This window comes from Macrobrachium nipponense, chromosome 1 (genome assembly GCF_015104395.2).
Source record: "Macrobrachium nipponense isolate FS-2020 chromosome 1, ASM1510439v2, whole genome shotgun sequence".
In the NCBI taxonomy this organism is placed as follows: domain Eukaryota; kingdom Metazoa; phylum Arthropoda; class Malacostraca; order Decapoda; family Palaemonidae; genus Macrobrachium; species Macrobrachium nipponense.
This window is the reverse complement of record NC_087200.1, coordinates 126,099,644-126,124,645: the sequence shown is the minus strand read 5'-3', so window position 1 is coordinate 126,124,645 and position 25,002 is coordinate 126,099,644. Positions and strand designations below refer to the sequence as shown.

Genomic DNA, 25,002 nt, shown 5'->3' with positions numbered 1-25,002 from the left:
AGACCAGGTCAAATCATCACCATTTCAGAAGTGGAAGATGCCACTGTGGAAACATCAATAACGGAAAAAGTACACTATCATAAAAAGAATGACAAGATTTCTTGGGTGGAGGAGATTCATTACCTATACCCTTGCCTTGCAAGAAGCACTCTCAAAATGGGGTAAGGGAATAAACGGTAATGAAAGAAATGACCCAGCTGAATTGATTCATTTCACCAGTGGAATAGAACTCCCCAATGAAGAAGGTGAATATTTCGTCTATCCTTTCCCTCTTGCTAAACATTTCCTACAGAGGAGAAGCTAAATTCACACATTCTTTGCATGAGGAAGAATGGTCAAAGGCCTTACCATGACAATGATAATCAAACTTATGTGGGTCTACAAATGAAAGAGACATGAAGAGACATGCTCACCCATGGCACACAAATCTACTTTGCTCTCCCTTACTCTCCAGGATAAATAAATAAAGCAACTAAGAAATTATAAAAAAAATTTACAACTAAAAGCAAACAAAAACAAGGAAGCCAAAGGATGTAAACTAGCTAGGTCTATCAAGGAGAGAAGAGGACAGTGGTAGCACTTTACTGGACAGAGTTGATATATAAAGTGATGCTTAAGTAGTGGTCCCCTACAGTGTCATTAGTGCCACAATATGATTAACCTTGTAACTGGGTTCATTTAAGTGTTCAGCTATATGCATGAAAGATATTCCCCACTCAATACCTGTCGGTATGAATCCTGTAGGAACAAATCTGTCTTGGCTTGTTACAATGACAATGTCATCAGCATAGCAATATTAATAACATTAAAACAAATTCAGTATCCAAGAACACAACATGAAACACAAATTATCCACAATTCAAGAGCTTTACTCAAAAATTGTACCTACCTGCTGAAAATTACAAAAAATCTACACTAGTAAAAACCTGTAATGAAAACTTTGTGTATATACTACTCACGTGGAGGGCAATCGACAGTTTCATCAGAATGGTCACTGCAATCCTGGCGGCCATCACAAAGATATGCACTTGGGATACACTGGCCATTCAAGCATCTCCATTCACCAGCAGGACAGCCTAATGGAAGTAAAAAATTCTCTTTTGGGTAATTTCACTGAGCAAGCATTCAGTCTTCATAAGCTATGATAATTATTAACAGCTTTAGTTCAACAAATTCTGAGTTAACAATCCTCACATAATTATAGATAGATATATACATCCATATATATTACATATTACAAATATATGCATATGTATCGGTAGACGGAGAGGTAGAAAGCTGAGGCAATTCATTTTACTTCAGTAAACTATCATAAACATGAATGACAAAAACATAACACACAAATCATAATTCATGTATGTACGCCTTACTTTGGACCAAGTAGTACTAGTTTTATTGCATATAACCATCACTGCTACATATACGTATTATATTTCATTTAGTTTTTACAGAAATAAATGAAAATAAAATTAGTATAAAAGGTAAAAAAGTAAAAGTGAAGCATATTATGCACACAACTGTGTACATACATACATACATACATACATATATATATATATATATATATATATATATATATATATATATATACAGTGGTCCCCTATATTCATGGGGATGAGTACTAGACCCCCCCGTGAATAGTTAGAACCCGCAAATGTTTGAACCCCTATAAAAACGCTAAAAACAACCTATTTTGTTAGTTAAAACTGAAGAAAAACCCACTAAACATTTTCAGATTTGGTTTTTTTAACAATTTTATCACAAAAAGTGCATTTGATGATGAAATTGATCAAAACAACCAGGAATTTGTGGATATTTCTCATAAAAAACACTGTGAATGTGTGAATTTTCTGTGAATAATGCAGGGAAACTTTTCCAAGAGAAATTCGTGAATGTGTGAGTCCGCGAATCCACTGTATATATTATAATATATATATATATTATATATATATATATATATATATATATATATACATATATTATATATAATATATATATTATATATATATATATATATATTACATGTATGTTAGCTGACCAATCCGGCACTGCTCGGGAAATCTCTGCATAAAACCATTAACTCTTCCATTCCTGTTAAGATAGTTGCTTCTCTCCCATCCCTTCCTACAGGGGCTGAACTTAGCTTTAAAGAGCCTCTGGAGTGTCACAATTTATCTTAGCAACCTCAAAAACTATGGATTAAGACACTAATATCAGTTGTTTTCAGTTACTTTAACATGTCACCACCTTCCCACACCCCCTTCCTATCAGAGTTGACATTGGACTTGAAGGGTATCAGGAGTGTCACTATTCATCTCAGCGACCTTTAAACCTATGGATTAGATGCTACATATACGTATTAGATTTCATTTAGTTTTTACAGAAATAAATTATTCTTCTTGGTGACCTGGAAAACTATGGATTAGACCCCAATATTTGTCTTTTTAGGTTATTTTTATATATCCCCCCCTTCCTATTAGAGCTGAACTTGGACTTCAAGAGCATCGGGAGAGTCACTATTCTTCTCAGTGACCGCGTAAATTAAGGATTAGACAGTAATATCTGTACTTTTTGGTTACTATTACATGTCAACCCCTTCCCAACCCTCCTTCCCAATCAGGACTGAACTTGGTCTTGAAGGAGCATTGGGAGTGTCACTAGTCATTCCTACAGAAAGCATGCTGTGAAACGGGCAAATGCAGTTAAGCATTCCAAAAAGTTGCAAACAGGCGATGCTGCAAAGGATATCTGTTATTGAACGAAGATTATCTGACGATGGATATTCTTCTTATTGTACATTTTGTGTAGAATCATATTTTTACAATTCCTGTGGCAATTATTGTAATAAATTATCTCTCTTCCAATGATCAGTTTATGTGAAACAACCTTATAAAAAGTAAAAATTGTACTTGCATTAGATTTATAGTTATAATAAATTTTTTTTTCTCTAATATGTTTTCATATTAGAAGAAAATGTCATAAGAAATAATGAATGGTAATGCCCGATATTTTTTAATTTAAATGAAAAAGTTTTCAAATAAAATGCTATGTAATATATATTACTTAAAAATACCTATGAGAATATTACAGCCTTAAAAGTAAAAACCAAACAGAATGGAGATCAATGAATGGTAATTACCAATTTTTATTATTTTTAACGAAAAAGATCACATAAAATATGTAATATATGCAAAATTTTAAAGGTATGTCATAACAAATACAACAATAAATAGTCTCAAAACTAATAACCAAATAGAATGGGGATCGAGTAAGTACTGTCCCAAACACTGCCTCGCTGGGAGATGGCTGAGGAATTGAGTAGGGGATGATTTAAAGGTTAAGAGAGAAGTGGCAACAGGGTTTTTCTCAAGGAGGTAAACAATCTGTCAGTTTAGATCTGTCAAACTATAGACACTAACCTCTGTTGTTTTCAGTTATTTTTCCATGTCATCCCATTCCCTGCTCTACCAACATGGAGTCAGAGAAATATGGTTCTGGTCTTAGAAATTAATTTCTCAATATAATGTGGTTCGGATCCCACAAGAAGCTATAGGTCCCGTTGCTAGGTAACTAATTGGTTCCCAGCCATGTAAAAATATTTAATCCTTCTGGCCAGTACTAGGAGAGCTGTTAATCAGCTCAGTGATCTGGTTAAAACTAATTGGTTCCCCCACAGCACGAAAAAATATCTAATCCTTCAGGCCAGTCCTAGGAGAGCTGTTAATCAGCTTAGTGATCTGGTTAAACTAATATATACTTAAGTTTCCCCCTTCCTATCAGGGCTGAACTAGGACTTGAAGGGTATCAGGAATGTCACTATTCATCTCAGCAACCTTGAAAACTATGTATTAGACACTAATACCTGTCGTTTTTTTAAATTATTTTTACATGTCACCCTTTCCCACCCATCTCACCCCCATTCCTATTGGGGCTGAACTTGAACTTAAAGGGTATCAGGAGGGTCACTATTCTAATAAATAATTTTATTTGTTTTGTAAAATTACAATTACAGCTCACACAATATCAAAAGAGATATGAACTAAAATCAGTAAAAAAATTCTGAGTATATTAGCTGTAAAATATTTACATAAATTTACTGAGATCGAAGATGCAGTACTTTTTTGGTTTTGGACTGTACATGTTTTTTTATAATATTTCTTTGCACTTTTCTTTGCCAAATTACAACTATACCTGACATACTATCATAAAAGATAAGAACAAAAACTAAAAGCAACCCCTGGGTATATTTGAGAACAAATAAAAAGACATCATGGGAGGAGGAGACACACAACATGCCCTCTTTTAGGTCAAGATCACAACTAGAGACATAAACGCCTACAATCGTGATCTGAACCAGTCTCAAAGTTGCCATTAGTGAACATAATAGGCAATGGAAATAATGGAATCTCTTTCTTGCCTGATTCCTCCAAACTGATGGCGGGTAATATTGACGCTCACCAGAATGAATCCATCTACCACCCAAAACCTGTTACTGCTACCCATATGAGGGTTATCAGTCCATTAAGCATTATAAACAACATGTGCAAAAATAAAATGTTTATTAACTGCCATGCAGAAATTGTTTTCAATGGTATTCATAACACACAAAAAGATGACTTGCAAGATAAGGGAATTTTTATTTAACCAAATAAGCATAGAAATAACTAATAAATAAGTACTTCCCGTGTACATTGTCAACATATTAGACGTTTTGTGAAGACACTGACATCCATAATTTTATGGTGTACATTAATTCAAGATATTATCTACACATGAGCTTCTGAAAGATTTTTAACAGGCTTGGTAGCTTTTCTGTATTGTGGAAATTTCCTACAAGTGGGGAAAAACCAGCATGCCTTGCGTGGTGCTCTATTTATGTTTACACATCCAAAATTAAACCATTTGTATTAGCATTCATCATGGTCACAGGCAACAACATTGTCTTGCCCTTCGACATACTGTTTCTGGCAGTAACATATTAACTCTGACAGATCTTGAAAAATTTTTTGCAACTAACTCCAGCAATTGGACACACTTAAAAAATCGGAGACTTTGTGAAACTTCTTGCCAGAATTGCTCATTAGGCTCTATCATTTTGAAGTGTAAATCCTTCTCTTTCCAAACTACATAATCACCAAAGTCTTTCTCACAAACAAAAATATGACACTGAACCTAATAATGATATGGATGATTCAATTTTAATTGAAGTTTGCTGTCGACCATCTCCATACAGGGCTTAAACCCCAAAGTGTCAGCTAATTCATCGTTTCGTGAACAAAATGGACATTTCACTGCCAAGAAACCTCTCCCACAACACTTGGAAGAAACAATAGCATCGGGAGTTGCTCCCATAAAAGGATATTTTGGATTTATCACTAACCCCGAGTTTTCACAATAAAATGCATCAAGAGGACAAAACATTTCTTCTTTGTACTTCAAGACTGCATCCTTCTCATGGTCACAGCCCCATCTCATTGCTGCTGAGGAAAATTTGGTTGATTAGCAAATGTGTTTGATCAATGATTGGGATGGATTGTCTAGACTTGTTTGGCACACAGCTTTTAAACATGAAGCTGTGATGTGCCCTGACCTGAAGTGATGCCACTCCTTACTGGCAGATTGAGCTTGGTCGAAAGTGATGGAGAGGGTATCCATAACCTCACTGCACTTATGTAAAAGTACATATGATTCTAAATCCAAACACTCTTCATTCAGCAAATCAGCCAAAGAAACAGGATATTTCTTATTGAGAGATTTTTTGAACAAATTCCTGATTAAAGCCAAGCATAACTGTTTCATGAAGAATGGAAGTCACTTGGCATCAATAGGCTCTGGTGGCTTACGCTGAGTGGCAGGGCGAACCGGCAAATCAACCACTGGTGGACTCTGAGAATATTTGCTATGGACTTGTACATATAATTTTTTGCTCTTCAACTTGACACTGAAAGTCCATTTGACAAATTAGCTTGTAGTATTCAATTTTTTCATCTCCAGCAGGCAGCAGCAAGTAGGTTTTGTCTTGGGTCACAATTCTGTAATCACGAATCCTGGCTACTGTTTCAACAGCAAACAGAACTGCAGCAACATGACTACACACCCCTCTAAGTCTGGCCATACAGGTGCAGTGTGTGCACTGGATGACTCCATCTAGCATAGCAATTATCCACTGCTGCAGTGGTGGTGTGGACAACCTCTGCCAGATACAAAATAGTTGTAAGCAGCCTCAATGGACTTGTAGGCCTTGAGTTGGTCCAATGTGTAGTGGCTTAAATCATTACCCGAATAGTTCATGATATCTGGACACGTAACTGCAGACAGCAAATCCACATCAGAACTCCATTGTTCAGGTGTCAACTTGTATAGGTCCTTGTTATTTACAAGTTTCAGTTTATTCTTATACCTTTCACGCACTGCAGGCTCCATTGACTCGACGTAATTAATCTTCAGTGTTTGCCAAATTGTCCTTGCTTGCCATTTATTGTGATATGGTTCATTATTCCTTAGAATAATGAAATTTCACGTTTCCTTTGTTTACAAGACATGACATACAACATGGTTACGACTTATCAGCTCGTATGCTGTGAGGTCATATGAAAACTACCTATAGTTCAAACACCAAACATACCTTAAGCTATCATCCTAAACCCTTTAATATAACTTAAAAGTAGTCTTACAACATTACCCTTAAATATATGGCTTATGGCTACATGTGAAAACTAAACTCAAGTCTTATCCCTACATTTAAGCACAGCCCACTTTAGCCATTTTCACTCTCATATGGTATTGAAGCTGTCCGGTATTCTTTTTTTCAGATGGGGGCACACTGGGAGTTCACAAGTAGACAGGTACGGGAAACTTGGGAATTCACAAGTAGAGTTAACTACGGTAGAGTTCTTAAATATATAAATATGCATTGAAAAAAATGCAATCAACAGAGACAAAATATTCTCTTGTCTATCTACTATCGTGCACAAAAGTCCATTTCCTTACCCATCCAGAGAGTGAACACAAATCTGCAACTATGAAACACCGAAGCAGTTAAACAAGTAACTAAAGGAAGATCCAACAGATGTCACACCGTAAGGGTATTTGGGAACAAAAAGAGTGGGAAGCAGGTTTTTCCTTGACCATAGAGTAAAGTCTCCATAGTCTAACATCTTAAGAAAGTGATTGCAAGTTGTTGTTGTTGACGACGCTACTGGGTTTGAGTGTAAAATGTGCAGTTAAGGAAATATGCAGATTAATATGAAACTAAAAGTGCTTCTGAAGTCAGTAATCATGAATTAATATTTCCCATAGATTATCATTTCTTACCAACAGACATAACTGTCCATAAGATCAATACAAAACATTACAGCAAGTGTTTATGGTGGTGTTCTATAATCTGGAAGCCATCTCATAAAAAAGCTAACATTTAGGGCAGCAAACATTCTTACACAAACAAAAGAGAGGTCATATAGCTCTGTTTAAGGTTCTAAATGTTTTCATGTTTATATATATATATATATATATATATATATATGCTGGCTAGTTAATGAACCAGCAATGTTAACACTGATCAACATTCATTTACATAAGACTAGTGTGCTTCAATCACAATTGAATGAAGTGAATACGTAATGGTAAAGAACTCTGTAAATATGACATTACATTTCCAGCTGTCGATGACAGGACCTCGTTTTACAACTTTTTCGAGGTATCAAGTGGCTTAAGCCAGTAGCAGTAGATGGTAGGGTGCAGAATAAGTCACTGGCATTTGTGCGTGTTCCAAGTCACCTCCTACCAAAAGTATACCTCTTACCACAGGTATGGGTAGTGTCATACTAAAACTTTTGGCATAGACTGTCATGTTAATTTAAAAAGTGTCAACACCATAATGTTGTTTGTGGATTGATAGTTTTCATGACCATGGCATTATAAATTAACACAATTGGACAGGTAGAAGATTATTCAATTCACAGTGTATTTCTGTTGCTGTAATAAAACCACCAAACAATGCACTGAAAAAATTCATTTGCTAGTTGTCTATTAGGCTACCACCTACCCAGAAATTCTCTCTCTCTCTCTTATCAATTTTTTCTGTCTTTATCTCTGTGCTATTGTTAATATTTGTTCTCTGATTCTTTCTTTATATCTTTTTATAGAATATAAATTTGTTATGCTGGTGAAAGTATCTGAATCTTTCCTTTTGTGTTATTTAAAAAAATTACATATAGCCATAATTGTGAGTCTGAAAACAGGCATTCTGTTGCCATCACCCAATATAACTCACCTGTCACTATGGGATGTTGGCCTAATCACACAATATAACTAAATATAACAGATCTATGGATGTTTTCAAGATAGAAGAATGCGCCAGCAGCAGTTGTGATTGCTACCTCAATAACATAAGAGAATTGAAATTTTGCTAATTTGCTGCTATAAATGTTATTTTCTTTATAAGAGGTGGCTTGCAGATTAAAGAACACTGCAAACACTGTGCTGAAATGTGAAATGTTTCCTACTGCTCTTGTCTGTTGATAAGATACAATAATCTATAGGAAATACTAATTCATGAATACAGATTTCATAAGCACTCTTTGGTCTCATAGTATTTATTTTGCCCGTTTCCTTAAATACACATTTTACACTCACACCCAGTATCATCAACAACAATAACTTTACAATCACTATCTTAACGATATTAGACTTTATTCTATGCTGAAAGAATATATGTGCTTCCCACTCCTCCTTCCTCGTTCCCATGTGCCTTACAGTGCGTTACTGCTGGGTCTTCCATACTTGTTCAACTGCTTCAGTGTCTCATAGAGGTGGATTCGTGTTCACTCTCTGGATGGCTAAGGAATGGACTTTTGAGCACGATAGTACATGTTACAATGATTTACTAATTTTCAAATGATATTAATGTAAAACAGCAAAATATCAATAAAATGTTATTTCACTTACAGAATCCATTTTCATATACTGTTTTAATATAATGACCTGTTACCTTCGTAATATGTATAAAAAACTATTGTCCCGACATTTATAAAAATAACGTTCTAACAATCTGCTTATTGAGCCTACTACTGATATAGTAGGCAATCATTTTTTTCATTGCTAAAAGAAATTAATATATTAACGGAATTATATTTTTTATTTTGTACATAAAAACTTATATTACAGTAATTCATATTTCATTGAGAGAGAGAGAGAGAGAGAGAGAGAAAACTGGGGTGTTTATGTACACTGCTTTGTGATTTTGCAGGATTTTAATTTAGCATTTCATTGATATTTTGCTGTGACACTAATATTAATATTTGAAAATTAGTATATCTTCTTTTATCCAAAAGAAGATATACTGTCCATCTCTTTGGCATCTAAATTCTTGTGGTGTGCACGCTGTGAGAAATAATTAGAAAAAACCTATCTTAGTTTCAGTGGCATGGGATTTTAAATTTGACATTGTATCTATAACAAGTATGGAAGACCTGCTGGGTCTTCCATACTTGTTCAACTGCTTCAGTGTCTCATAGAGGTGGATTCGTGTTCACTCTCTGGATGGCCAAGGAATGGACTTTTGAGCACGATAGTACATGTTACAATGATTTACTAATTTTCAAATGATATTAATGTAAAACAGCAAAATATCAATAAAATGTTATTTCACTTACAGAATCCATTTTCATATACTGTATTAATAATAAGACCTGTTACCTTCGTAATATGTATAAAAAACTATTGTCCCGACATTTATAAAAATAACGTTCTAACAATCTGCTTATTGAGCCTACTACTGATATTAGTAGGCAATCATTTTTTTCATTGCTAAAAGAAATTAATATATTAACGGAATTATTATTTTTTATTTTGTACATAAAAACTTATATTACAGTAATTCATATTTCATTGAGAGAGAGAGAGAGAGAGAGAGAGAGAGAGAGAGAGAGAGAGAGAGAGAGAAAAATGGGGTGTTTATGTACACTGCTTTGTGATTTTGCAGGATTTTAATTTAGCATTTCATTGATATTTTGCTGTGACACTAATATTAATATTTGAAAATTAGTATATCTTCTTTTATCCAAAAGAAGATATACTGTCCATCTCTTTGGCATCTAAATTCTTGTGGTGAGCACGCTGTGAGAAATAATTAGAAAAAACCTATCTTAGTTTTCAGTGGCATGGGATTTTAAATTTGACATTGTATCTATAACCTGTTTTAATGATGCAACACTGAAAGAGAGTATAATTATTCCCATTCTAACATAAAAAAATTATCTGAAGTAAAACAGAATACAGTATAGTGTAAATAATTATTCTAATGAAAAGAAAATGCCTATTCCCAAAAATATTACATCAATCAAAAAACTGAATGAAAATCACAGCACAAAAACTTAACTCTTGACTTTTCCTTTTGACTTATCCTAATACAGTAAAAATAACATGCTACCTGACAGCAATTAAAATGCAATGTAAAGATTTCTTGTTTACTGAAAAAATGGTGAAATAAAAATAGCTCATACATGAATGTCGAGGCACCCTAACGTGATGATTTCCTTGGTTACGGAGAGAATGGTGAATTAAAATGGGTTTACATACTGCCGTTATTTAAGAAACTTCAAATGTAAAAACTGTATCCTGTACTAATATCAAAAAAAGAAATGAAAAAATTAAGAATAATTGACATAACAATAAAATTATACTAAAGATTATGTGGGAACATTGATATTTAACAGAAACAAGAGGCATGTTATGAGAAAAGACTACAATGGCAAATAAAACTTTATCTATCACAGACATAATTAGTAAAGTTAATCTGGTTTAAGAAAATTCCCAAAGAACACAATAGAATTTCTTGAATTAATGATTTTTTATACTAATTTAATGAACATACAATGAAATATACTGAATTCTATTCATCTTCACTGATTAGGGACTGAAATTTAACTCAACAAATAAAATCTAGTAATCCAGTCCAATTAGTTATTTACATATGCAATAGGAGAGTCAGATGTCACTGTTTCAGGCACAACCTCACTATCAATAGATGTGTGGTGTGAAATAAGGAACTTTACTAAATACTTCAATATATAACACATAATATGCATGTTACAATTACAGGTGATAAAATTCATAGTGTAAATTGCCTTTACTTTTGGCGTTAAGCTTTCTTATATGATAGTATATACTGAGTCAAGTAGCATTAAAAAAATACCTGACATCAAAGGAAAATGGTGTATTAAACTTTTGCTGCTAAAAGTGCTTTGTTACAAAAAGTACTAAATCTAAAATTTTTGTTATTAAAGTACTAAGATACAGTTCACATGGTGATAAAAACTGTAAATTACGCATGGTTTTTTTAAGAAATTTTATGAAGAAACCAATAATCAGGGATCACATAAAAAATTTTAAGTTTTCCTTCATTGTTATGACATAAATCTTAAGTTCTGTATTAAAACATTTTCTTTAAGTACTTTTGTTATACAGCATGATAATTTTTTATATTCTGACATCATCTAATTTCACCATTTAATTACCAAGAATCAATAATTTAATTATGAATGAAGCAAAGAAAATGGATCTGGAGATAAATTGAAGAAAAGAAATCTTAAATGTTTATCAGAGTAAAATATGTTAACAGTTACCAGCATAAAGTTCTTCATTAAAAAAAAAAAAGCATAGACCTGCTAATTCAACATACTACAGGTATATATTTTTAAAATTGCTATCAGGTACAATCATGACACAGAAAGCAACAAATAATGTATCCACAATATACAATTTTGCTTTTTTACAAGAAATAAAAAAAGTACATTGAGAATATGACAGAAAGAAATAAGAAATTTTGTTAATAAAATGGATGTAAGAAATATATTTACATATAACTACCACATCATGTTGACTAATCTCTACATTTCTAATTACAAGGAGGGATAATATCATTAAGTCTACAAAATTTTATAACAATATATGTCACTTTATATAGAAAATAGGACTTATAACTCTTTTATATATACCTCTATATATATATATATATATATATATATATATATATATATATATATATATGATATATATATATATATAGATATATATATCTATATATATATATATATATAGATATATATAGATATATATATATATATATATATATATATACTATATATATATATATATATATATATATATATATATATACATATATATATATATATATATATATATATATATATATATATATATATATATATACAGCCATTCCTAAGTTTATGTCAGAATCAGGTTATGTCGTTCTGTGTTTATGTAGCTTCTCAAATAAATAAATTTAAAAAATCTGTTCCAGGTTACAGTGGACGTTCCGATGTTATGTCATTGTCTTAAAATGTGAAGAAATAGTAAAAGTACATACATTTACAATATAAAACAAAAACTTGTAAGTTTTTGGATGCACACCATGTCAGAACGTAAGTAAAATACTGTACAGTGCGCTCAGAGGATTAAATGTAAGATTGTCATTACTTTATTTCTCATTTAAATAAATTTTCTTGCGACGCTCCCGGTCACATCATTTACTAGGTTACAGAATAGCATTAGAACAGAACACCAGACATACCCCAGGACTATGTTGCCCATCATTGCTATTATTTTGAATTGTCTTGGTTAATATTACTTCTTGGGTAATATTACATAACTAAAAATATTTCTTATTTTTTAGTAAAAAAATCTTAAGCTTCCAAACCCACTTCTAAAACTATGGTCTAAAAAACTTAATGGAATTGACTTATAAAAAAATATACCACCACATTAATTCTTAGTATACGACTTTTCTGGGCTCAACCTGTGTCGCTCCGTGAAATGGTTCCTTTAATACTATTTCTAAGGTATAAATATTGCTATTCATCCCAGAGAAAAAAAGAAACAATATAGTGCCAAGATAAATGGCTCGCTCACCTTTAATAAAGGTGTAGGTATAGATAAAGAGCGAGTGGATACCACTACCAGAGGTCCCTTGCCATTTAGCTTCTTCCTTCGACATAACCCCAACTACGGAGGAGCCGAACTATAGCCCTCGCTACCCTCTACTACTACCGTGAGCGCCTCCGACGCCTGTGACATTCCTTTGATAGCCATTGTAGCGAACACACGCTCCTTATTTTTGTGCTGTGCTCTTTGCTATTTTCACTCGGAATTCAACCGTTAGGATGTCTCAAGCTTCTGCATCTAAGTTAAGTACTAATTAAAGGTTTTTAGATCTGATTTTATGAAGGTCTTCCTTGTTTTGGTATTATTGAAGAGAGATGAGGTAGCGGGAGCGTTATCGTTCCCACGCCGCCTTCTCCTTCCGACCGCATGGCGGTCTTGGTACTCTTTTGGTCTCCCATACCATCAGAATTACATCATTTTACCTTTTAGCAGTATTTTTATGATATCCATGACTGTTTGATATTGATTTCATGCAACTAGCTTGATAATTTTATTTAGTCTAGTCTTCACGGGGACCTCATACTCCGACCGCACTTTCGGATCTTAGCCTAGCCTAGGCAGATTCCGTTCTGTTAGGAGTTTTTTACGTTAGGACTGTGTTCATACGTGTTAGTCCTTGCTCCTAGTCTCCTGCTCTAGATCATATCACAGCATACCGACTAGCCGCTTGGGTTAGGCTAGCCTACCCCAATCGACAAATTGGCGACTAGCCTACCCCTCTGATTATGCTTTCTCTCGTTCTCAACTTATTTCCTTTCCCCCGTGTTAGACTAACTATTTAATTTTTATCATTATGCATTTTATTATTGGTTATTTAGTGTGTTGCTATGTACGTCTTGGTCGGCCTTGGTCCACTGCATCAGCTGGCCTTCCTCACCGCGTGCCTGATTACCTGGCCGGGAGGGCCGCTGGCCGATCGCATACGAGCCACCCTCTTGCTGGTCTCCCCCCACTCCCCTTGCCTCCCCCTCCGCACCTTGCTCACCCACCCTGGTGGTGTGATGACTCGCTCGCTCACAGCTAGCTACCCGAGTCTGCATGAGAGGGGGAGGGATTGCGTAGGTGGTGGGGGGAGATACTCCCAGCGCTCAGGGCTGCCGTTCTCAGTCGCCTTGCTCGAGGCTCGGGGTTATCCCCCTCCCATACTGTACCTCGGTCGGCCTTCGGGCAGTGGAGGTGGGGTCCCCCTCCTATGCCTCCCGCTCCACCCTCTCTTCCCCCGCTCCGGCGGTCTCAGCTCCGGCCACCAGGAGAATGCGATGACGAGCATTCGGGACTCGATCGCGGCAGGACCTTCACAGTCCGGGCAGGTACTAGTGCCTTCCATCATGCCGGACTCGCGCCTACTACCGGACTTCAAGCCTGCCAATCCCTGGAGGATTACAGCACACGCTCCTTTTGTCAACGGGATGTTGTCTATTGAGGGCATTGGAACTCGAAGGCTGGAAAACTTTGAGTTCTATCGCAAGGATCTTCAACCTCCATTCATGGGCTACATCCGTCTAACAGACGCAGCCATGATGAGAGAGGACAAGGTCCCCAAGGAGACTGTAATCCTTCCTCGGGAGCAGGCACAACGGACTTGGCTGAGGAGCCTGGAAGAGTGGGAGTGTGACAACTCTCGTCTCACTGCCTTCAGAAGCCCTTTCACCATCTTTACGATGGTGAAAGGCACTCTGCTTCCACTTACCCTTAAGGTAGTCGAAGCGACCTACCAGGCAGCGCTTAGGGACGAGTCTATGCCTCAGCTCCGGGAGACAGAGCCCACATCTCTTTTGATCCCCGGTTCTGACGCCTACTTTGAGGGTGTGGTGCCCACCTTCACAGTAGGCAAACTGAAGCCTGACTGCGCCACCACTCTCTTTAGTGACAGGCTTCCCAGGTTGTCAAACTCTCTGATCCAGACAGAGTTCGACGCCCGGACCAGGTTGGCAAGATCCCTCTCCTCCTTGACGACAGCGGAGATGACGGCTCTTGACTGCTGCATACAATGCAGTGTGACCTTTACGACTTCCTAGTCGCAAGGAGGAATTGTAGGAAGCATGTCCTGGCGGAAGCCACCATCTGGCACGAGCCTAACAAGCTCATTGCTTCCTCAATTTGGGGGACAGACCTCTTCCCTGCTCCAGTGGTGGCGGAGGTCTTGCATGAGGCCTCGAAGGTGAACCAGAGTCTCAAGGTCAGGTGGGGCCTAGTGGTCAAGAGGAAGCCAGAATCCTCCGGCTCGAACCCTACGATCAAGAAGAAGCCGAGGAAGTTTCAGCCCTTCCATCAGCAATCGCTAGTCCAGGCAGTGCAGGTGCCTCAGGGACAGCAGCACACCTCCTCTAAAGCTCAGCAGCAACACTAGTTCTTGCTGCTGGCTCCACCAAACCAGCAGCCCTAACCTTCAACCTCCTTCGCTGCCTCACCGGCCTATAACTCGGCTTTTGAAGCTCAGGCCTTTCAGCCCTTTAATAGGTTCGCCAGAGGCAGCAGGGCTAGGGGCGCCTCTCGCCAAAGAGGATCCGGCAGGGCCACAAGCAGAGGCAGAGGCTTCCGAGGAGCGCGCGGCGGTCGCCCTTCGGCAAGCCAGCAGTGAGAGTCCCAAGGTAGGAGGGAGACTGTACCTCTTCCGCCACCGGTGGAGGTTCAGCCCTTGGGCTCACAGCATCGTGACCAAAGGTCTGGGTTGGAGCTGGCTAGAGGGCCCTCCTCCAACCAACAATTTCTATCAGAAACCAACAGCGGAATTGACAGAGTATACTCAAGATCTCCTTCTCAAAGGAGTAGTTTCAAGAGTCAGGAATTTAAAATTTCAAGGACGCTTGTTCAGCGTGCCAAAGAAAGACTCAGAAAAGCGAAGAATTATCCTAGACTTGTTCCATCTGAACTTATTCATTCATTGTGACAAGTTCAGGATGCTGACCGTACCCTTACTACCCCGTGGGGCCGTCACAACCTATATAGATCTTACAGATGCTTACTATCATGTTCCAATAGCCAGACACTTCCGGCCATTCCTAGGCTTCAAACTAGGAAACAGGGCTTATTCCTTCAAAGTAATATCGTTCGGGCTTAACATCGCCCCCAGGATTTTTACGAGTTGGCGGAAACAGTCGTCCAAGAATTGAGGACTCAGGGAATAATGTTAGTGGCTTATCTGGACGATTGGCTCATTTGGGCAAAGAACCCCGAAGAGTGCAAGAAAGCAACGGTCAAAGTAATCAAGTTTCTAGAACACCTAGGTTTTCAAATAAACAAAATCAAGTCCAGACTAACACCAGAATCTCGGTTCCAGTGGTTAGGCCTTCAGTGGGACTTGCAGTCACACACTCTATCAATTCCGCCGTTGAAAAGGAAAGAAATAGCAAAATCCACAAAGCAATTTCTCAAACAACATCAGACATCCCGGAGGAGTCAGGAAAGGATCCTGGGCTCACTCCGGTTTGCCTCAGTCACGGACATCCTTTTGAAAGCCAAACTCAAGGACATAAACAGGGTTTGGCGTTCCAAAGCGAACTGCAGATCACGGGACAGGTTAGCTTCTATCCCGGCGATCTTACGGAAACGTCTCCGCCCCTGGACGGAGGTAAACAACCTATCAAAAGCAGTACCCCTTCAGTTTCCCCCGCCGTCTTTAGTGATCCACACGGACGCCTCACTAACTGGGTGGGGAAGGTACTCACAGTACAAAAAGGTCCAGGGAACCTGGTCCCCACCATTCCGCCGGCTACATATCAATGTACTGGAAGCCATGGCAGTGTTTCTCACTCTGAAACGGCTCCGGCCATCCAAGTAGTCACATGTCAAGCTAGTTCTAGACAGTGCGGTAGTAGTCCACTGCATAAACAGGGGCGGATCCAAGTCAAGCCACTTGAACCATGTCATGATAGCCATTTTCTCTCTGGCAGTCAGAAACAAATGGCACTTGTCAGCCACTCATCTAGCGGGAGTAAGGAACGTAGTAGCAGATGCTCTGTCTCGCTCCGTCCCGTTGGAATCGGAGTGGGCTTTAGACAAAAATTCGTTCACTTGGATCTGTCAACAAGTCCCGGGGCTTCAGGTAGATCTCTTTGCCACGGAGTCAAATAAAAAACTCCCCTGTTATGTGGCACCCAACCTGGACCCTCTGGCTTATGCCACGGACGTTATGGCCCTAGATTGGAATGTATGGAAAAGGATTTACCTATTCCCTCCGGTGAATCTTCTTCTGAAAGTACTGAACAAACTCAGGTCATTCAAGGGCCGGGTGGCTCTAGTAGCCCCCAACTGGCCCAAGAGCAATTGGTTCCCTCTACTTCTAGAATTGGGACACCGGCCTCTACGGATTCCCAATCCCAGGCTAACCCAGTTAGTGCAAACTCGGACTGTGTCCGCTTCCTCAAGAATTCAGAAAACCCTAACTTTATGGACTTCATGAAGTTTGCGGCTCGCAGGAACGCAGACATTGACCCCCAGAATATTTCATTCTTGGAGTCAGATAAAAGGGAATGTACCTTGCATCAATATGACTCGTCCGTTAAGAAACTAGCCATGTTTCTTAAGGACTCATACACGCAAGTCATGACCACGAATTTGGCCATATCCTTCTTTAGATCATTGTTCGAGAAAGGTCTGGCAGCAAGCACTATTACTACTACCAAATCAGCTCTTAAAAAGATCTTCCAATTTGGTTTTGGTATAGACCTTACGGATTCTTACTTTTCCTCTATTCCGAAAGCTTGTGCTAGACTTACATTTAATCAGTCAAAATTGAACTTGATGAAGCAAACCTGCCTGAGTGAGGTATCCAGCAAGGCACAGCTAATGGAGCTAAATATCTCATGTGTGCAACACAGAAAATTGTAGGACAAACATCCTGCATGTCCTCACACAAGTCCTGCATACACACTGACAGAGGATATATCAACTACCCAACCTTTTGGGGAAAAATATAGGGTAATAAGGCTGCTCAATAGACTGGTACACACTGTTATCATATAAAAGACCATCCAGGTCTGAGTGTAATCCTCCTTGTACTCGAAGCACTGCAAACAAAGGTCTGCCACCAGCAACCAACAATCCTGTCTAATCTCACTCTCTCTTGTTCTAAGAATAATTAAAATCCTACTCAATGTCCCAGATGTTTCAGCAATGAAAAATTTGTCACGATATGACTAGAAATAAAAAATGAAGTATTCTGTAGCAACACGAGAAAAATCATAGCTAATTTAGCCTTGAGCTACTACAAAGGATATATGTAAACTTCTAGTTGTATACCTAGGCAGACTTTCTGATGTTTTCCACCCAATTATAAGGTTAGACACTGCAACAACAAACACACAGGATGAGGACAGGCACAAAAAAAACACATAATGACAAGGGAGGAATAATCACCAGGAAATGCTTGTTAACAACAGACACTTACACTACACTGGGAGGGTGAGATATGTGGGGATCTTACCCAGCATTAAGGAATCTTTATCCTTTAAGGTAGCAGGATCACTTTTACAAATTGTATATGTCATACACTTTAAGCCAAATAATTAGAAAATGAAAAGGCAGTTCTTTATATCTCATACAATACAACATGTGCAGTATCATTAACTGTAACATCTTAACAAGGATTTACTTATAAGAATACTACTCCGAAAACATAAAACAACAGACTAAAATATAAAAACCACAAAGATTCAGTACTTACAGTTATCTCTCTCATCTGACTGATCAGCACAATCATATATACCATCACAACGCTCACTCTCAAGAATACAAGTTCCGTCTCCGCACTGATACTCTGTTTGTTTACATGGAGTTACGCCTAAAGACAATTACAAAACATAACAAAAATACATTACAAAAACTTCAACATATACAAAAGGATATATAGTACACTGTATATCTATTACAACACATTAAACATAGAAAAGTAAGCAAATCTATCACAACACTAAGCATCAAAGGGTACATAAATGGAGATAGAACATTCTTCAGAAGAAAACAACCCACACAAAACTTGCTTTTATCACTGATATTGTTCTAAGAAAGGATGCAATCTACCTTGTTATAAAGTGGTGTAAAATTACTATGTGATCATTTACACAATTTGTTTATCAATAAATTATTTACATAGAGTCTACAGAATTTAAAAAATATCCCCAAACCTTACATTATAGTTAAAGCTTCTCATAAGACATTGCATGGTTATGCAAAATTAAATCTAAAATCAAGTTCAATTTTCATGACCAAAAATGGTTTAATTAAAATGACAGAGCACCAGATTACATGACAATTCGAAGTCTAAAGGAGCTAAACCAGACAACGCAACTTTCAAGACCCACTTGCATGGTATGACTAAATGAAAACTATGAAGAGGTGAGCAATCAATCAGTTTTTTTAGAATAATTACAATTTATTATTTGTCCTCTTTTTGTTGCCAGTTTAATAACAGCATTTTCTCTTGCACTCCAATTGAGCTCATAACAAGGGTTTACATGTACTTTTGGCAAAACCAGTAAGCTGGTTTCCAGAAAAGCAATTCTACTTCTGATCTATCGTATTTTACTATGAAATGAAAGGGAGATCATCTTAACTATAATATTTATTCCAACCGGAGGTGATTCTGGCTTGGACTGATAATGTTTTCTACCTTTTATGGTGTGCATGTGAGTGCACACACACACACATACATGTGCATATACTATACACTACAGTTAAACCTCGGATTTTGTACGCCCTGGTCTTCATATGATTTGGTTTCCATAAACTTTTTCATATGAAATTTTTATTTGGGCTTTGTACACATCCTCGGAATTTGTACACCCGGAAACACTCCTTCCAGTACCCACCTCGAGACTAGGCTCCACACTGAACACCAAACAAAGCATCCTGTGTTCTCTCATGACCAATTCTGCCTTTGTTTCTTGGTGAATGAGCATCAACTCGCGCGTTAGTATTCCTCATCACCCCACATGTCCATTGTGTTTTGTGCTTTTTATTCAAGTGCAACTACTTTAGCTGATTTTGCTAGGATGTACAGCTATGCTCAGAACTCATGCTACATGACTACTTCGGAGTTCGTTCATAATTCACTAACTGGCAACCTAACATGCGCCAGGTTTCAGTTAATGGTGCCTCTGTTAGCTATGTTATGGCACCATATCTCTACAATTTATGGTGCCAATAACAAAACTTGGCCCATTATGGAGCCATAAATTGCCGCCGGTCTAGCCCCATAAAACCAGATCACCATTAACAGAGTCCACCTAACCAGGGACTGCCTGTACACACATAATACATATAGGTAGGCTTTTTTACTTAGCAGAAGAGGCAACCCCGTGAGCTCTCTCTTGATGTGATGTGCGTATGTGTGTGCAAATATTTATATACAGTGGAGCCCCTGTATTCACGTTTTTGGGATTCACGGACTCACTCATTTGAGGATTTTTCTTTGGAACTTATCTAAAAATTATTCAAAGGAAGACACTCATTTGTATGTTTCTCTGTGGAACATATCTATAAAATTATTTGTTGATCCCCACTATTCATGGATGCACATATTTTTGTACAGCAACATTCTGTATTTCATGTTATTTACTATATAATGTGACATAAAATATTATGATAATAATAATATTAAATCATACTGCACTTAGTGGTGATGAACGTTAATTACAGATGTTGATGATATTACTGTGCAGCCTCATGAATGACGGTGAACATAGACTGCACAGCAAAGTAGAGGAGTTATATATCCTCTGAGGGTGCCTCTTCACCTTCTTCAGGAGGTGCTTTGTCAAGGAATTTGGGAGGCACCACCTTCTTGAGGTAATTGTACATTTGCACAAACAAGGAATGATACAGCTTCACTATTTCATTAACACTATTGATGGAATTTGTGACCCTTTCTTCATTCTTTTTCCATGTTGCCCATATCTGCCTGCCTTACCTGATCAAATTATACAGAACACGTAACTCTTCAAAATCCTTGTGGGATAGCAGTAAATAGGGCGATGTGTTCTTCTCCAAGAATGGCTTCCCCAAGTATTTTGGCCTGCTTATACTCATTCTCAATGCAGGCAACTGCACTTTCAGTCACATGGTACTGAGCTTTTACTTCTCCATGACTTCTGCCCTCTCTTAACATGACAGTTATGTCTATTTTCTCGTCAGCTCTCTTTGCCAGAAGACTTAGGAGAAGCAGAACATTTAGTGGACAACTTAAAGAATAATTTGTAGTCCATAGTAGTGTACGTATACTGCACCCCACATGCGAAAAATCCTCAAGTGACAGAACATTGAACTGTACATATTGGGTCAATTGGGTACAGTATGCGCATTGACTTGGTGCAGTCTGTACATTTTTTTAAATATTTTGTTTAAAGATGATTTTCAAATATTATAGAATGATAGTATACATTCAACCACCTGTATTCGCAGACTCTGGATTCGAGGACTAATGTATTCACAGATTCCTCTACTGGCCTTATTCACCGGAAATTCGCCTATGCATGGCATTTTTCTATGAGAAATATCCACAAATTACTGTATCTTCCAATCAATTTCATCATAAAATGCACTTTTGATGATAAAACTATTAAAAAGACCAGATATGAAACTTTTGTGGGTTTTTCTTGAGTTTTAACTAAAAAAATAGGTAGTTTTAAGTATTCTTATAGGGGTTTCTATGATTCACAAATACAGGGGGAACACTGTTAAGTATGCAGAGCATATCTAAAATACATAAGACAACAGGAATAGCAGGGCACATATGTTTTCATCTGCGGTACGCAGTATTTTCATGCATACGTACGAAGTATATTTTTGACTAAATACATTATTTATGATGGAAAAAGATTTATTAATTTTCAAATACTACAGTTCTGTAATATGTTAATGTAAACAGCAAAATTTCAATAACATAATTGGTTTTCCTTAAAAGATGCTTCACCCAAGCCAATTTTCCGCAGATAAACAACTCTTATGATGCCGTGACGCCTTCTTAAGAGTATTACCCAGATGAAATGATACTCGACACTCTATTGGCTGTTGTCTACAGAGCAGCCAATCCATGAGCAATGTTCATTTTCCTTATCGCTCATTGGCTGTACACTTGGCATTGATTGGATGACACCCATGTCCCATTTTGCGAAGATGGAATTGTGGGTACTGCGCGTCTCTCCTTCATCAGCCTCACTGCATAGAAAGTTACTGATATACTCGAACCTAAGGTGCGTTTTACGTATCAAAAAATATCCATGGGAATCATTGGGAAAATGTCTTCTAAAAAGCTTCCTGTTCCTTCTAAGGCTTCTGGCCAAGAGCCTAAAAGACAAAAACCGTCATGAAGCTCAACAAGAAGGTGAAAGTTCTTGATATTTTGAAGGAGGGCAAAAGTTTAACTGCTGTTGAACGCCATCTCAATGTGAACAAGACCACGGTGAGATACATAAAAAAAAAAAAGAAAGTGAAATCAGAAAAAGTGTAAGCATGATATACTTTGGTACAGCAAAAGCAGTGTCAACAGCGAGATAAAAAAAATTGAGAAAATGGAATCTGCACTCGCGTAATGGATCAAGGACTACTGTTAGAACGTGCCTCCTGACTCCAACAGCTCTATCAGCAGCTATCAACTGATACAGAAGATGGCAATGTAAAGGAAGAGGAAGGCAACGATCTAAAGGCACAGGAAGGTGATAAAGAAGGGGAATTTGAATTTTTGGGCTTTGATGAGCCACAACTGGGGCCGCCCTCAGCTCCCCAAGGTTTTTAGGAGAGCAAAGGATGGTTCCACCAGTTCCAGAAAAGGTTTCAATTAAATTCTGTTTCCCTACATGGCGAAGCAGCATTGGCCGACAAAGTGGTGGGCGCGAAATATCCCGAGACCTTCAGGAAGATTCTTCAGGACCAAAGATACCACCCTGAACAGGCCTTCAATATGGACGAAACTGGCCTGTTCTGGAAAAAGATGCCTTCCCAGACATATTTAATGAAGGACGAAGCTAAAGCCCCTGGATTCATGGCACAAAAGGGCAGGGGGACCCTCCTGATGTTCTGGAATGTGGCTGCCCTCATTTACAAGGCTGTACCTGTGCTTTATTTTACATTAATGTCCTTCATGTGATTTTTTCCATATATGCCATAGCAATGTGTTTTGATTTTCCGCGAATAATGCGGGGAATGATTATAGGACATCCCAGGACACTCAAAAATAAGAGCAAGACACTGCTGCCTGTGTTCTACATACACAATTTCCAGGCCTGGGTCACCTAAGTCCTTGAGGAGTAATGGTTCAATCAAAGTTTCATTTCTCAAGTTAGGCAATACCTGGGCAACTTGGACATAGAGTTCAAGGTGTTGCTAATAATGGACAATGCTGGTGGCCACCCTCTTGATCTTCATTACAATGGAGCCCAGTTGGACTTCCTCCCTTCCAACACCACCTCTCTCCTCCAGCCTATGGACCATGGTGTGATCCATGTCTTCAAGGCACTCTACACTGGGAACTCCCTCCAGCACCTTTCTGATGCAATGGACCATTACAGTTAATTTACGCTGGCATAAATTCACAATTGCTATGTGTCTGTCTGTCATCGACCAGAAGCTGAAGGGCATGAAGAAGGAGACCTTGAATGTATACCGGAGTAAGTTTTGACAGGACTGTGTCCATAATTACATGGGCTCCTCTCCTGAGGAAATTCAGCATTTGGCCATTAATAATGCAGTCCAGTTGGAGAGCATTCTTGGTGGTGAAGGCTTTGATGATACCACCAAGGATGAAGTTGGCACCCTCATTGATGCCCACTGTGACCCCCTGACAGACCAGGATTAGGAAGACCTGACGGAGTCTGCCAGCGAGGAAGAAGACACTCCAGGTTCAGGAGAGGAGCAGGAGCAGGAGATGGAGCAGGAGGGCCTGACTTTGGAATGTCTGACCCAACTTAGGAGAATGATACATGATGTTCAGGAGTTTGTTTCAATATGGGATCCTTACATGGTGCACTCCTTAAAGTTTTCAAACATTCTTGATATAGCAATGGAGTCCTATAATCAAGCCCTCACCACCATGAAGAAGCAACGATAGCAACTGCCAATCACCATATTCATCAACCGTATGAGAAAGGACCCTCCAGAGCCTCCTGTAGCACCTGAGGTAGTGCCTCTTGAATTGCCTGAAGAAGTGCCTCCTAAATCGCCTGAAGGAATGCCTTCCAAATCGCCTGAGTCAGTGCTTCCCAAAGGTGAGAGGCACCCACAGAGCTTTGCAGTCATATCTTCACTGTCATTCATCAGACTGCACAGCTAATTCATCATCATCATCTCTATCAACATTCATTACTGGTGAGTACTAGCGTACAATTTCATTTAATATTCTTACATATTTTGTTCTCTCTCTCTCTCTCTTGTGATTTGACATACAATTGTTCCCCTTGTAAAATGAAAACTGGACAACTTAAATAATAACTGTATGAAAGAAAATGTGCATGACTGAATACTTACTTTAAAATAGTATCAACATTTCAAAGATTAATATGTACTATAATAGGATGATATTTTACTGTATATTTGATGTAGGATGGTATTTTTAAGGATATTTTGGTGTTTACATTTTCAAAATAGGCAGTTATAAGCATATATATATATACATATATATATATATGTATATATATATATATATATATATATATATATATATATATATATATATGTTATAATAATTTATCTTTATATGTATGTATGTATGTATGTATATATATATATATATATATACTATATATATATATATATATATATATATATATATATATATATATATATATATATATATATATATCTATATATATATATATATATATATATATATATATATATATATATATATATATATATATATATAGTGTGTGTGTGTGTGTGTGTGTGTACAGTGGACCCCCCCCGTATTCGTGTTCTCCGGATTCGCAGACTCACACATTCGTGGATTTCTCTCACGAACGTTCCCCGCATTATTCGCAGAAAATCAAACACATTGCTATGGCATATATGGAAACAAAAAATCACATGAAGGACATTAATGTAAAA

General features: G+C 37.6%; 1 protein-coding gene across 3 annotated transcripts in view; it reads right to left on the bottom strand.

The window, feature by feature from the left end:
- Window positions 1-25,002, bottom strand: part of LOC135219606 (adhesion G protein-coupled receptor L1-like) — a 317,272-nt gene that overhangs the window by 170,408 nt on the left and 121,862 nt on the right. The window contains exons 3-4 of one of the 3 annotated variants that reach the window (XM_064256499.1): window positions 18,629-18,745; window positions 960-1,076 (exon numbers count right to left, since the gene is read on the bottom strand). The exons of 1 other annotated variant lie outside the window; for it this stretch is intronic. In XM_064256499.1, the coding sequence (XP_064112569.1) occupies window positions 960-1,076; window positions 18,629-18,745 (234 nt within the window). The remainder of the gene's footprint in view (window positions 1-959; window positions 1,077-18,628; window positions 18,746-25,002) is intronic. One more of the 3 variants, XM_064256500.1, reaches the window with a different exon arrangement.